Source organism: Triturus cristatus, chromosome 6 (genome assembly GCF_964204655.1).
Source record: "Triturus cristatus chromosome 6, aTriCri1.1, whole genome shotgun sequence".
Taxonomy (NCBI): Eukaryota; Metazoa; Chordata; class Amphibia; order Caudata; family Salamandridae; genus Triturus; species Triturus cristatus.
This window is the reverse complement of record NC_140589.1, coordinates 1,636,114,883-1,636,129,925: the sequence shown is the minus strand read 5'-3', so window position 1 is coordinate 1,636,129,925 and position 15,043 is coordinate 1,636,114,883. Positions and strand designations below refer to the sequence as shown.

The window sequence follows — 15,043 nt, the reverse complement described above, 5'->3', positions numbered from 1 at the left end:
GAATATGATCCACTATTGTACCCATTCTGTCTTGGAAGTCTGCATCAGCCAGAAAAGGGATGCAAATCCAGGGAGATTTTGTGAGAGATGATTAAATTCTTTGAGGTTTATATCCTTATGATTTCTTCCTCTTTTCTTTTTGTTTGTTGGTATAGGCTTCAACACTATTTGTGGTTCCTTCAGCCCAAATTATCTAGGGACATTTATTATTATTATTTATTATTATTTGAATTTGTAGAGCGCGCGGCTACTCGAAAGAGTGTCCCGGCGCTGGCAGAGGGAGGACAGATTGCTGGGACGGGACTAGTCATTAAAAAGATGGGTGTTAAGTTTCATCTTAAAAAGTTCAAGATTGTCTATCAGCCTCAGGGACAGAGGAAGACTGTTCCATGAGCGGGGACTCAAGTAAACAAAGGATCTCCCACCCATCCGAAGACGGTTACATCGAGGGACCTTTGCCATATGAGTTGAGGAAGAGCTAAGAGTGCGGGCAGGGACATAACGGGTGATTCCCTCCTTAAGATAGGCAGGACCCGTCCCGTTCAGAGCTTTATGCATTAGGACCATGGCTTTAAACATCACCCTCTGTTTCACGGAAAGCCAATGGAGGACCCTTAAGTGCGGAGTCATGTGGGATCTCGAGGGGAGAGAAAGCAGAAGTCTAGCTGCAGCATTCTGCACCACCTGGATTTTGTTAAAAAGGTAGTCTGGAAGGCCAAGGTATGGTGCATTACTGTAGTCCAGTCTAGATGTAATTAGAGCCTGTACCACCTTTCTGCCTGCTGCCTCGGAGAGAAGAGGGACACATTTTTACAGCATACGAAGCACGTTGAAGCATGTCCCCACCAAGGCTAGGATCTGAGGGAGGAAGGATAAAGAGCTATCAATATTAAAATTCCTAAATTCTTCACACAGTTTTCTAGGAGAACCTGGGTGAGGGCAATTGCTGGGCCAACAGTCCACCACAGAGTTGTGTGGGACATCTCCAAAGGTCAAAATTTCTGTTTTCTCGGGGTTACATCTGAGGTGGTGCAATTCCATCCATTGGAAAATGCCAGCAAGGCACTTGGCTATTGCTTTCTCATCTAAATCCTTGTCTTTATCACATGAAAACAGCAACTGAGTATCATCTGTGTATGAGACGACTTTAGCGCCAAGAGACTCTGCCAATGTTGCAAGAAGGATCAAATACACGTTAAACAGCGTGGGGCTGAGAGACGATCCCTGTGGCACTCCCAACCCCAGAGGCCTGGCCTGAGCTGTAAACAGAGGCACCCATACGTCTATGGACTGTCCGTCCGAAAAAGATGCCAACCAATTATGGGCCTGATGTCTAATTCCTATTACATGTAGTTGTTCCAGCAGCTTGTGGTGAGGAACCGTATTGAATGCTGCTGTAAGGTTGAGCAGTATCATCATTGCCTTTCCCCCCCTATCCAAAACGCTATGAAGGAACACCGTCACCTCCAACAGTGCGTTCTCAGTGCTAAATTGAGGGCGGAAACCAGATTGTGTGGCATGAAGGATATTGTTGGCCTCCAGGTAAATGGACAATTGGCAGTTTACCTCCTTCTCAAGAATTTTGGAGAAGGCTGGGAGCAGCGAAATGGGTCTATAGTTAGTGACTAGCTTAGGGTCTGCTGTAGGTTTTTTCAGCAGTGGCAGAACTTTCTCTTTTTTCCACAGACACTGAACCATCCCAGATTCCAAAGAAGAGTTAAAAATATGGTTTATTACTGGGTTAATCGTAGGTGCCACAATATTTAAAACTGAAACAGGGCAAGGGTCTAGAGGGGAGCCCGATTTAAGACGCTTCAATGCTGCTAAGGACTGAGTCAGTGGGATCGGGGTAAAGGCGTCTAGGGTGGCATACGTAAGTGCAGAGGGAATTGACTTCCACCCCAGATTCAGTGCCCCCAGAGCAGCAGTCCGAAAACTTTTTTTTAGTGACATGATCTTCTCATGGAAAAATAAATTGAGCTCATTGCACCACTCCATTGTAGGGGGACAGGCTCTCGAGGTGACCATTGGGCGCATGAAGGAGTCAACTATTTTGAAAATAGCCTTTGCTTTATTATCAGCTTCCATAACACTATTGTCAAAGAAACTTTTTTTAGCGAGATGCAGTAACATGTTGGACAGTTACTTGCCACATTCTGCTTGTTGGGAACCTGCTTTTCAATGTTACTACAGTAAGGTTCCTGTCTTGAGTGACATTGTTCAGGAACTATAATGGTAGTTGGTTTGTGCTCACTTGGAGAAGGGAACTTCTCCTATCTATCCTGACTCCTGTTGTTCTGATCTTGGATGCCTCAGGCCTTGGTTGGGGAGCAGCATTGAGAATCTATCAATTCCGGGTATCTGGAATCAACAAGAGTTGGATTAAACATCCAATTGGAAGGAAAAATCATGAATTCTTAGAGGCTTTTACGTCTTCCAGATGGAGATTGAGGGGAAGGCAGTATTATTGAATACGGATTATATCATGACAAAAGCAAGTCGTGGGGTGTACTTAAATCAGAATTCTGATAGAGATGAAAGTCTCCTATGGGCATAGTCTCATTTTCTATTCCTCTTGATAGTCTACATAAAAGGGATGGACACATCTAGAGTGGATTGTCCGAGTGATATCGTTTGTGACTTTCAGAATCTGTGCTCACCTCAATTTTCAGAAAATATGCAACACATTTGGACCTCTATGGTGGATCAGTTTGCAGACCTGGAAACAACTCTGCTCCCCAGATTCTGCCCTTGATTTCTCTTGAGCAAAGTTTGGGGGTGAATGCCTTGACCTGTTGTTGGCCAAGGGGACTTCTATTTGCTTTCCCACCTTTCTCTGTCATTTACCAATTCTTTCTGCAGGTCACAGAGTCTAGTGCTGGTACTTCCTTGGTGGCCTTTGAACCCTCATTTCCAATCTTAAAATGGTTAGCATCAAATAGAGTTGACCCTTTCTTCCTCACCATCGCCAATGAGATTTCCTTCTCTGTGAATACTTTCTCTAAAGAGAATACACATGTTAGTGTGGGTGTTGAATGCCTAGGCCTGGAGAACTGCCCTCTGAAGTTGCACAATCAGTTCAAGCCTCTTGCAAATTGTTTACCAAGAAGACATATAATCATCATTGGGCTACTTTGCAAAACTTTTGTACAAGGAAGAAGGGTATCCCTTGGGAGATTCATCCAAATTTGGTTCTCCAGTTTCTTCAGGATGAGTTTTCCTTGGGTTTATCTTCATCCCCTTAAAAGTCCAATGGGCAGCAATTATGGGGCATATTATCAAGAAACGGCGTTAAAAATATCGTCACTTTAGCGGCAGAAAAGTGCCGCTAAAGCTGCGATAATGGGCTTGATAATATGCCCTTGTGAATTCCCATAGAAGCCCATGTTCTGGTGTGAACATGGGCTTCTATGGGAATTCTCTGCGGCATATTATCAAGCCCATTATTGTCGCTTTAGCGGCAGTTTTCTGCCGCTAAAGCGGCGATAATTTTAACGCCGTGCTTGATAATATGCCCCTATGTCTTTTTAAGAGGCCTTGTGGATTTCCTTCAGCCATCATTAAACTCAGGAGCTTCTCCTTATCTCATCTCATCACTAGAGAAGGAATGCCCTCTTAGGAGCAACCTTTAGTTTTATCAATTCTGTAGTCTGCTCCTTTAGAATCTTTTAGAAAGGTTTCTCTGAAGCATCTATCTTTCAAAACTGTCTTTCTTGTGGTAGGATCCCTGGCTATTTAGGATTCTTAGCTCAACATTATTTCTGACTGAATGGTTCTAAAGTGGGCCCACGTTTTGTTCCTGAGGTTGCTTTTAAATTTCATCAAATTGCCGAGCTTGTCCTTCCTGTTTTCCACCCAAATCCTGTAACTTCTGAGGAAATAGCCATTCCCTAGATTTTTGTAGGTAATATTGTATCATTTGGATTGAACAGCTCCTATTAGGCCCTCTGGCAATCTTTTGACTCAGATCTTCTTCTAGAACTGTAAGTGGTTGAGATAAGGCTACAATATATCTGAGCTTTAACATTTCAGGTACCCCTGTACCTGGTCTTGTGCAAGAGCACTCCACAAGAGCCATGGCAGCTTCTTGGGCTGAGGCAAAATACGTTCCCCTTTTAGACATCTGTTTTGCAGCTACTCGGGCTTCTCCATCTACTTTTGTTGATCGCCTTAAGTTAGAATTGGAAAAGAATTGGGAGTAAGGTTTTCATAAGTTGTGGTTCTTTTGTTTTGTCAACTGTTGCAAATTAATGTAGATGTTGTTTATTTTGTTTTTTTATTAAATTGCACTTGGGTGTTGCATTCTACTCAAAGTTTTTACTTGATTGTCCTAATAATGTATTCCAAAGCTGTTATTTTGGGTTGGGAATATACTCACTATTAAGGATGGGGACAAGGAAAGAGAATGAGAAGATAATGTCTAGATCACTTACTGCTAAACCTGTCACTCTGATTTCCCCTTCATCCTCCAGGTTTTACTCCATTCCTCCCCTCCTTCATGGTATACAACTAAGGTCTTAAGCCTGAGCATTGTTACTAGAAGGTGATTAAGGGAATTCTCCCTTGTATGGGACATTCTGAGTGTAGGTCCAATGAAAAGAATGCTACTAAGCTTAGCTTCCTTTTGAACCTCCTCACAGATATTCTAGAAGCTTGGAACTGGGGAGCTGGATTTGAGTCTCAGTGTCAGCTCAACATACTGTGATTCTGTGCAAAGCACTTAATCTCCCTGTGACTAAAAAACATGATTGGGACCTAGTGTAATGTAGGTGGTGGTCATGTAATGCAAATTGTTCCAATATCTTTGGGTCGAGTTTGCGCTATATAAAACCTAAAAAAAAAGACACTATGAAAAGCTGAAATTTCTAGTTTGCAAGGGTAAGTAGCTATTTTTTACTGCTGTCTCTCATGGGTCTGCAGGAATTCGCCTGTTTTTTTTATGTTGAGACTAAAATAAACTTTTATTTAATTTGTAATTAGGGTTAATATCTCTTCTTTCATTTCTCTTCTGGCAGTTCCAACTCACAGGTATGCTCCTTTACATACAACAATCAAGTGCTAAGAGTGTTTGACAATCTGTAAGAAGAGAACTTAAGCATTTATTTATTATAGTGTTGTGTATAGGGCCGCATTCCGCCTTAAGGCTGTTTCGGTATTTTTTAATAAATGTGTTTGTTATAGCAATTAAAGTAATTCTCACCACATATTAAACTGGATGTTTGTTTTTCCTTGGCAGAGTGATGTAATCAGAAAACCAGAAGGACAAATGGAACTCAGCACCTCCAGCCACATTGTTAGGAGTGAAGGGAAACAAACAGTCCAGGTACAGTTGCAAAACTCCACACCTGATACTCAAACTGTGTAGTGGTGCACATAAATACCTAAAAGATTAAGATTAAAAAGATCCTTAATGTTGATTTTAAATTAGTTTTCAGAAATGTACTTATAATTTTAAATGAATCATTCAGTTCTGCACACAGTGTGTGAAACAACACAAGATTTCAGAAAATCCTACAGAAGTATAAAGTTTGTACAAGTAGCACTAAGGGCCCACAGCAGGTACATTGTCTGATGTGCTGCCTAAACTGAAATAGATCTAAACGCCTGTCTAGTAATCTGTGTGATGTCATGATAGATTATGACATCATATTCAGTTCTTTAAAGCTGATGTAGGGAGATTTGAATAGAAAGGAATCAGTTACCTGCCTGGCTCTTTCCTGTGAAGGCTGCAAAGAGGTCCAAGTTCCTTCTTGCAAGACTCCTAGCTCCTGGATTTATTACTATAAATTACTGCCAAACATGATGTTCTAGTACAACAGAGGCAGCCTCCGTGAAGAATCCAGACATTTGTTTTGTTTTATCGCTAACCGTCTTGAAATCTGCAGTCTCACTGGAATTTAACCCGCCTTTACTTCTGGTTGGGAGTGGAGCCTGGTTTGTTTAAAGTACTACAATGAGGAGGTTGTTCCGGGTGATATCTTTAGTACGCAAGGCCTTCTCGTACTATTTGGAGGTGTGGTTCTGACATCACTGGTTATCTATTTGTCAGCTTAAACGCACTGTAAGGATATACCCATAAGCTCATTCCTTACACATGCACATGCATGTGTGCCACCATTTCGGGTGTATAACAGTAGAAACACCGAAGGAACTGAGGAGCTCACAGATAAAAGGCACTGGATTTTATTCAGTATATTGTGGTGAGGTGCACACCCTCTTTTATCACTTGAAGGATATCAAGGTGATGCACAAACCATTCAAGTGGTGTTTTGTTGGTACACACATCTGCTATCATAAAAAGCTTCACATTAAGGTGAGTGTTTTCCCATAGTGTTTAAATATGCTTTAAATGCAACTACTTGTGGGCTGTTGTCTCAGTTATAAATGCATTTACACTTTTGGGTTCATAACACTCAAACTCTATTTTGCAAAGGTTTATCAGTATTGTTAAATTCAACTATGCAGTAAGCTAACCCCCTCCACCTTTTTAGGAAACTTCAAGAACTCCTCCCATTCAATGGAGAAACTGGTTTGATGCATTTCAAATGCTCTTAGGGGTGACCGGGGCATCACGTTTTCGACCAGAAATGTAAACATTTCTTTTTCACTCTTTAGGATTTGAGGGACGAGCTGTATCCAAGCATTTACCACCTCTTGTTTTGAATGAGGGTGAGGAAATCAATGAATTCATGGAGTTTATAAAGAGACTTAAGCTCAGGTTTGATATTCAATCAGGTTTGGTTGTACTTAGGCACAAATGTTTTAAAAGGGAACACAAGTGTAGTGAAAACGTTGACGATTAAATTTCAACCCTGAGGAGATTAGTCACAGATTTTCAATTTGAAAAAAATTCTGAGCAGCTGGAAGTTGTGAATGATGAAGATTTTGAAAGCTGCCATTGATTTGCTGATTATCTGTCCTATTAGCGGGAATCAGTGGAGGGAAGAGTTACCCCCAATATTTGTGGTTGTCCAAGTCATACGTTTTGTCATGAATGGCTAGCAGAGAGAGAAAAGTATGCAGTATCCTAGTCAACATTTTATGAAAATTGTGACAAAACTTCCAGTTAAAGATGGCGTTTTTATGCATGAAGAGAAATTCGTACCCTCAGAAATTTTTCAACACAAAATTGTCAATGGTGCTCATGACCATCATCTTGGTAGGACACTCACTAAACATAGAGTATATGAAGTATTCTGATGGCCTGGAAGGATCGACATGTGAAAATGTCCAAGAATTGCCCCTCCAGTAGAGATGATAAGTAAAAATTGATATGCTGATTACAAATGGTTAAATAATGTGTTCTACCAAAGATAACTGACCAGATTCACACAACTATGTGTGCAGGGTAAGTTAAAAGTACATGTGGAAATAATCTTTTTACTGGTGCAAAATCACTTTGCTAATTCACAAAAATTGATTTTGTACACTCAAAAGAAGGTATTCACAAAGAGGCTTCCATATAAGTAACTTTCCTCTTGTGGGGATGATGTATTCCAGGATGGACTTGCCCTGGAAGTTTATGAACTCCCACCAACTTACAGATTTGTACTAATTCACAGAAACATTTTTCCAACCATTTCACACCCCGAAAATGTATGGTGTTTTACATCTGTCAAATTCTGGAGTAAATCAATGTCCAGGGTGAGAAAGAGAAAGGAACACCACACGAAAATGGAGAAGGTGTAGGTGAAGTAGTTTTTGCTTTGGGAAAAATAAAAAGTATTTGTATTAGCTGCATTTGAACTTTCTTTGCTTGTGAAAATACACTGATGATCATCCTCTCACATGAAAGACAGGAGTTCACAAACGTTTTCCCAGAGTATGTATAGACACTTGTAGCAGGCCCAACTTTCCACGGATTCTTCTGGAGAGTGTTGTCAATGCTTGAAAGTCAGTAATCTGCACCCATGAAAGATAGTAAACCTGTGGGTGAAGATTTACAATATCTTAGTTACAGGTTACATCAATAGCCCCACCAGGAGCAGCATACTTGCTGCTCAGCCCACTTTCTCCAACTGACATTCATACCAACCAGGCACTCATCAACATCGCATTCCATTACACTCACACTGGCTGAGCAGCAGGGAACTGGGAGCTATGGAGTATAGCAGCAACACAGGTTACAACACATCTCCTCCCCTTAGAGAAATAATTGAAAAGACCAACAGATGTAAGAAGAAAATAAACAATGAATCGGTACTCATAAATAATCAATTATAAAAGGACAAAAGAAGTAAGCAAGCGATCAATCAGTCCTATAGATATCCGACTTATAAACCTGCAACACAGATAAATCCTCTGCAGGACTTAGGGAACTAATAACGCCCACTACAAAAACTCAGTTAATTCATAGCCCCTTAGGATAGACTTACGCATCACTAGGGTGCAACCCACACACTCACCCTATACTGCAACACACTAGAACATTAGGGTAGAACACATGACCCCTACACTCCTCCTCAACCTCTTAGAAAGGACAATAACACTAAGGTACACAACCCCTAAAACTCTCCTTAACCCCTTAGGAAGGACACTTTTAACACGTTAACCCCTGAGGAAGGACCCTAGTAATCTTAGGGCCACAAGACACTGCCCCTACACTTATCCTTAACCTCTTAGGAAGAACACTTGTAACACTAGGGTGCAACATACAACCCCCACATTTCTCCTTAACCCTTTAGGAAAGACACTTTACAACACTAGGTTGCAACCCACACACTCATCCTATTTCTGCACCACACATGCCGCACACCTAACAGGACCAGCGGTACATGAACACATTAACCCCTACTGTCAATGTGGCAAACTACAAACAACACCCACATTTACTGCATAGCATATGCAAGGCTACAAGGAATTAACATATGCAGGCTACAAGGCAAGGCAATCGCAGACCTTAAGCACAACACCATCTTTAAACTTCCAGCACAGCATTGGCATTGAAAAATGGCACTGAAAAATACACTCAGGCAGCAAATTAAGCATGACATAGAAGAAATTCAGAATGGCATTGAAAATATAGTCAGGCTGCAAATTCTACATGGCGTTAATAAAAATATGCAGTCAGTAAAATTCAGAATAATAATCAAAATACACTCAGACAAATACTCAGCAAGGCATTAAAAACAAACTCAGTATGGCATAGAACAATATCCACCAATAACACCTAATGTCCTCTGGTGGGCGACCTCTCACCCGGAATCATTCTCAAGACCTCAATGCTTGGAGACATCTCACAGTACTTCAGGTGCAAAGTGGAATGTCCAATTAGAAGTTTGAAATCCTTCAACACTGGATAGGGTATGACTGCCACTTATGTATGCCTTCTATTTTTAAAGGGTAAACCTATCACCTGTAGTCTTAAATCACAAGGACTGGCACAGGCACGCAGACACAAAGGTGTGCCTATCACTGGAATGCTCCTAGTTGTAAAGGACACGTTTCCCCAATGCTAAAACTTACTGTGTAAGGAACTCAACTCTTGTGCCCATCACCGTTTTGTTCCTCAAACTGTTGGAATGTTCCATTCAGCTGCCTCCGTCGAGCTGAATAATAGCTGTAAATAAGTGAATGAGGATAAGTATAGAAGTTGTTTATGGTATGACTACAAATGTCGTATTCACTGTGGGAACCTAATCCATTGTGGTTTGCATGCATGAGTTTGGATCGGTTGTATGACGTTAACCTGCATGCAGTTACCCCGCATGCTTTTACCCCACAGTTTTTACTCTGCAAAATCTTTTACAACGCATGACTTATAACGCATTCTATTACAACGCATTCCCCATTACAACGCAATTACTTTTCTAACTCCAGGGGGCGTTACTTTGAGGAATGTGTTGTAACAGTTTGCGGTGTAAAGCCCTGCGGTGTAAACGTTTTTGCGGAGTAAACAATGTGGTGTAAAGACATGCGGAGTAAAAACTTCAGGATAAAGGATGTTTCCCGTTTGGATCCCATCGCCACTGTTGTAAATCAAAGATGTCATGTAGCCGAGTCATGTAGATTATAAGATGTAGCTTTATTGTAGAAGTAATATCTTAATTACAGGTTATATCAATAGCCCCACCAGGAGCAGCATCCTTGCTGCTCAGCCCACTCTCTCCAAATGACAGTCATACCAACCAGACCCTCATCAACATTCCAAAACATCACACTCACACTGGCTGAGCAGCAGGGGACTGGGAATTATGGAGAGGATGCTTAGCAACAGCACAGGTTACATCACATGTTATTAAATACATTCTTTAAACACAAAAGATAATTGATGGGAGTGGGTTCGGAAGTTTGAGTATGGAAAATATCATGCCTTCCTAATATTGCCAAAACATCAACAGGTAAGTATTATAGATTTTTGGTGCCTAACTCCAGGTAACTAACTTGAATCTATATAGCTACAAAGTACATAGATGTGGAGTTAAGAATAGTAAATTGAGACATCCCTCTGTGCACTTACTTGTCGATCTTTTCATCCACAAAGTTTTGCCTACAGCATCAAGATAGCACGATATTCCATACTTGATATTCCGTCCTACAACTCAAATTATGTGGTTATGAAGTACAAACTGACATCGAATTAAAAGACGTGCATACTTTCTTGCTATACACACTCCTTTTGTGTTACCAACACTGGCAAAGGCCCTTGGTCTCGCCTTTGACAGCAGTTAGACTCCCTTTTGGCTTTGCCAGTGCTTTTGCTAATGCTGAACAGCACTGGCAAAAATGAAAAAAATGGTTGTTGCTGATGTTAAACAACAGAAGCAAAACAAAAATAAAAAGCAATATTGGCTTCCACAGCATGAAGATATGTATGCACCAGTGCGTCTCCAAGCATGCACACATATGAGTCATGGGGATACAGCTACAATTTTGTGTTAATTTAAAGTTTCAGTTTGGCCAGCTCCAGCGGAATGATGTACATGCATGCACATGCCATCACACATGCTCATGTAGGCTGTGACTGCTATTTTTTTGCCCATCTTGGATAGGTAAATTGGAAAAAAAAGTGTGTACAAATAAATAGTGTAAAGAGCACTTAGGTGGCAAAATGCAGGTACCTTGATCTCCAAACAAGAAAATATGGGAACAGAAATATAGGGAGGGGCAAGGGTGCAATGAAGGAGTAGGGGAGGGAAGGGTTTGAGTGGGCCTGGGGAGGTAACAGAAAAACTCACAGGAGAGAGCAGGAAAACACATGCACTTCCATGGAGTGCCGAAACAAAAAGTAATGAAAAGTAGCTCCCAGGGAAGGATGCAAGTCATCCAATCAATATAATTGCAAATTGTGGAGGGACAAACACAAGAAGAGAAAGGAAAGTAATTGAATGGGATTGACCAGAAAGAAAGACAATGAATGATAAGTAGTAAGCTTGGCATTGTACACAATAGGTCTTCATCAGTGATGACTGAAAACAAGCACTGCTATCAATATCCCTATGGAATCATGATAACGGGATAGCGGCGAAAAAAAAGTAAGAAATGAAAATAATTAATTCACTATTACTTTTTCATGTTTCAGTTAATTACAGAGAAGCGGACATATTATCTGAGCGCCGATTCCCCTAACATCCTGGAGGAGTGGATCAGAGTTCTCCAGAATGTTCTCCGGGTGCAAGCCGCCAGCGCGCTCTTCACACAGCCTGAAATCAAACCCACGGCCAAGGGGTTCCTGACCAAGGTGAGAGACGACAACCATTCTTTGGTAACTTGCATAGCTAGAGTCCAGCGAATATATGTCGTTACTACGCATTCCGTTGCAACGCATGCCTTTTGCACGCATGCGTTACAACAGAATGATTTTTCTACGCATAGCCTTTACATCGATTTTTCCTTTACCACGCTTTTTTTGGGGGGGGAGACCCCCCCCAAGCCCCCTTATTTCTTTTTTTTGCCTTTTTTTCACGTCTTCACGGACACTAAAAATGGACTGACGCATTTTTTCGGATGAGGTAGAAGACGTTCCGTGATGACGTTGCTTGCGTGATAAAGACGGTCGTGGAAGCAATACGTGTTGTGAAGACGTTTACGAGGTAAGTGTACCGTTGTAAACGTAACACGTAGAAAAGCTTTCGTGGTAAAGGCTGTTTGCCGAGTCCAGCATGCTCCCAGGTTCTTGCCCTGGTTCCCCCTTTTACAGAAAACATGTTCCTGGGGAAATCCCCTTTTTATAGCTGAGTTACTTATGCACTGCAGTTCGCAAGTAGTACCTACACAGAGCAATATTTAAGTTAGTCCAACTGTCTGTTACTTGATAGGTATGCAGAGCTGCATGTGTGATAGCTACTCGAAATTATCTGGTGTAATAAGGATGATTTCTTTTTTGTTCGAATTTCATTTGTTTTAAGCTTGTTTTGCATCATAGACTCCAATGAAAGAGAACGTTATCACAATTTTCACATTCACGCGTATATTTACGCTAAGGAAAATAACCCTATTTATAATAAAGCGTGTAAAATTTCATACTTACGTACATTCTTTTCGTACTTAAATAGGGCGAAATCCCTAACAACCGCATGCCCTGAAAGTGGCAACACCCCTCAACTTGCCCCTTCACACAAAACACAAACACCAACATACAGAAGATGACTTAAAATACATATAACACCCATGAAATTGTGGGAAACCCAGCATCGCTCCCTCCAATTTCACCAAACACTAGATTGATCAAATGCTAGTCTAACAAGTCTGTGTGTCTGTCACAAAACTAAATTGATGCACCAGAACTCGTCAAATTATCCTTTTTAAAACAGTTTACTATAAGAATTCTTATTTTTCAAATCATTAATTAGAGAAACATATGTGAACACTTTAAGAGGTAAAGCTGCTGAGATTAAACAATTGGGGGGCATATTATCAAGGGCAGGAGATAACATTATCGCCGCTTTAGCGTCCGTTTTCGGGCGACAAGCGGCGATAATGTTATCACTTTATTAACAAGGACACGCTAGTGCGTGTTTCTTTGCCTTAGCGCCCAGTATCCTATCGCCTCACCTATCATCGCTGTTGAGATGCAAGGTAGGCGTGCCCCTTACAACTACATTAGAAAATATCGCTAACGGTGCTTCGCTGTATTTACAACGAAGGAGACTATGGTCAACGGTACTGAAGGCAGCTGTCCAGTCTAAAGGGATCAGTGCACTGACTCTCACTCTTTATTGACCCCCATTCCAAGCTCCATCAGCGACTGTGACCACCACAGGAGCCCACGCCTTGTTTGCTACTCAGTATATTATTGATTTCAAAGAAGAAACAAGATCGAACCACACCATGATGTTCTAAGATGTATGTATGCCTTTAATGGCAAAATAAAATAAGACAGTAGTTTGAGAGAGAAAATGGCCCAAGGCCTGCTCTTTTCAGGAGAAGAATACAACCCCTATTTCAATGGACAGGGACTACGCCATCTGTGAAAGATAAATTACTGATGAACCAAAGAGGGAAAACAATGGCTTGGCCAATATATGATAACCATGGGTATCGCACTGGACAGCCGGGCGCGTGATGACGGAAACACATACAGTGACGGAACAGATCACAGCCCCCAGCATATTCTGCATGTTGCTGCCAGGCGCTGAGCCCATTCAAGACTGCCCTCTCCAGATGAGAGTGGCGCGCACATATTTGAAACGCATACATACCATGAGTCGCACTGTTCCTATGTATTCCCCCATACAACCACTGGTAGGTTTCCCTAGAGGCTCGCATTAAACAGAGCATGTGCTGCGCATATGGACTGACCACGCAATCACTGAAGCGGGCACCTTATTTGTAAATGGGCAGCTGCAAACATTCACTGAACTAGTCGCCGACACAGACCTTCCCAATGGACAATTTCTCACACATAGACATCAACTGGTAGATTGTCGTCGTATGTGGCATGCTATCGACTCGGAGCCACCCACACATCCAGTACTACAGGCAATCTTGCAGATGGGTCCGAACTGGGCCGAACTGGGCGCGATCTCCCTCACCCCTCTCCATGACAAATGGGAGGAGGAATTTCAGAGGCCCCTCCACGACAAAGCATGGGAACGAGCCATGGAGTTCCCAAAAAAGGTGTCCCGTAATTACCGGTTCAAAAACATACAATACCATATTTTACACCGCGCATACCTCACCCCTGAACGCCTACAGCGCTATTACCCCGACACGCGCTTTACATGCCCTAGATGTCTGGAACCGGGCACGTCCTTTTTCCATATGTTCTGGGGGTGCCCAGCGCTCCAGTCATACTGGGCTACGATTCATGCCACCTTACTAGAGACTCACAGATCTTAATACGTGAGAGGCCTGTGCACTAGGCATCACCAGGTGCCGTAAGCAACAGAAAGTAGAGACGCGTTTTGCCGCCCTGGCGCTCCTGCTTGCCAAAAGATGCATAGCCATGCACTGGAGAGCCCCGGAAGGGCCGCCAATTGAGGCCTGCAGGGGTGCGTTAAGTAAGTGGGGGGCCGCAGAGGGGGAGCTGCTTCTATCGTAGGAGGTGCGGGGAATTCGTAAGCATCACATCTCCATGCAATGGGCGACATTACTCCATGCATCCAAACACCGCGTTGCGGAAGACCCCAATGAACAGGCCACCCAGCCACCAGCGACAGGGGCACCCGAGAGAGCGCACAGCAATCCACCCCTTCACAGTGACCCCTGACTGAGGATAGATTATACCCCGAAAGTGACAAATATCTTGCACAAAGCGCACCCCGCACCCAGCACTACATGTGTCAAAACTGACACCAGCTTCTTGGCCTCCCAGCCCTCAAAACAGCAAGTTATTTCTCATGCAGTGAATCCCAGTTCTAGCTACTCATATTGTTGAGATATGTTCCCTACAGTCTTAAGGCACAACTCGAGGTAGTGTATAACACCAACACACCAGGTCAACACAAAAGGGACAAAACAGCATACACTTTGGAATTTACAATCGAATGGAGCTTAACAACATACCAGTTCCAGTAACAAAGACTTTTAAAGTGGCAAATGTATGTCCATTCTTATTGTCATAATATTTATCATATGCACAGTATGTAGATGGAACCCGTAT

The 15,043-nt window shown here is 42.2% G+C and overlaps 1 protein-coding gene across 2 annotated transcripts in view; it reads left to right on the top strand.

The window, feature by feature from the left end:
- The window catches only part of PLEKHH2 (pleckstrin homology, MyTH4 and FERM domain containing H2), a 626,603-nt gene that overhangs the window by 388,670 nt on the left and 222,890 nt on the right, over positions 1-15,043 (top strand). For both annotated transcript variants that reach the window (XM_085612785.1, XM_085612786.1), the window contains exons 13-14: positions 5,237-5,323; positions 11,522-11,680. In XM_085612785.1, coding sequence (XP_085468911.1) covers positions 5,237-5,323; positions 11,522-11,680 — 246 coding nt within the window. The remainder of the gene's footprint in view (positions 1-5,236; positions 5,324-11,521; positions 11,681-15,043) is intronic.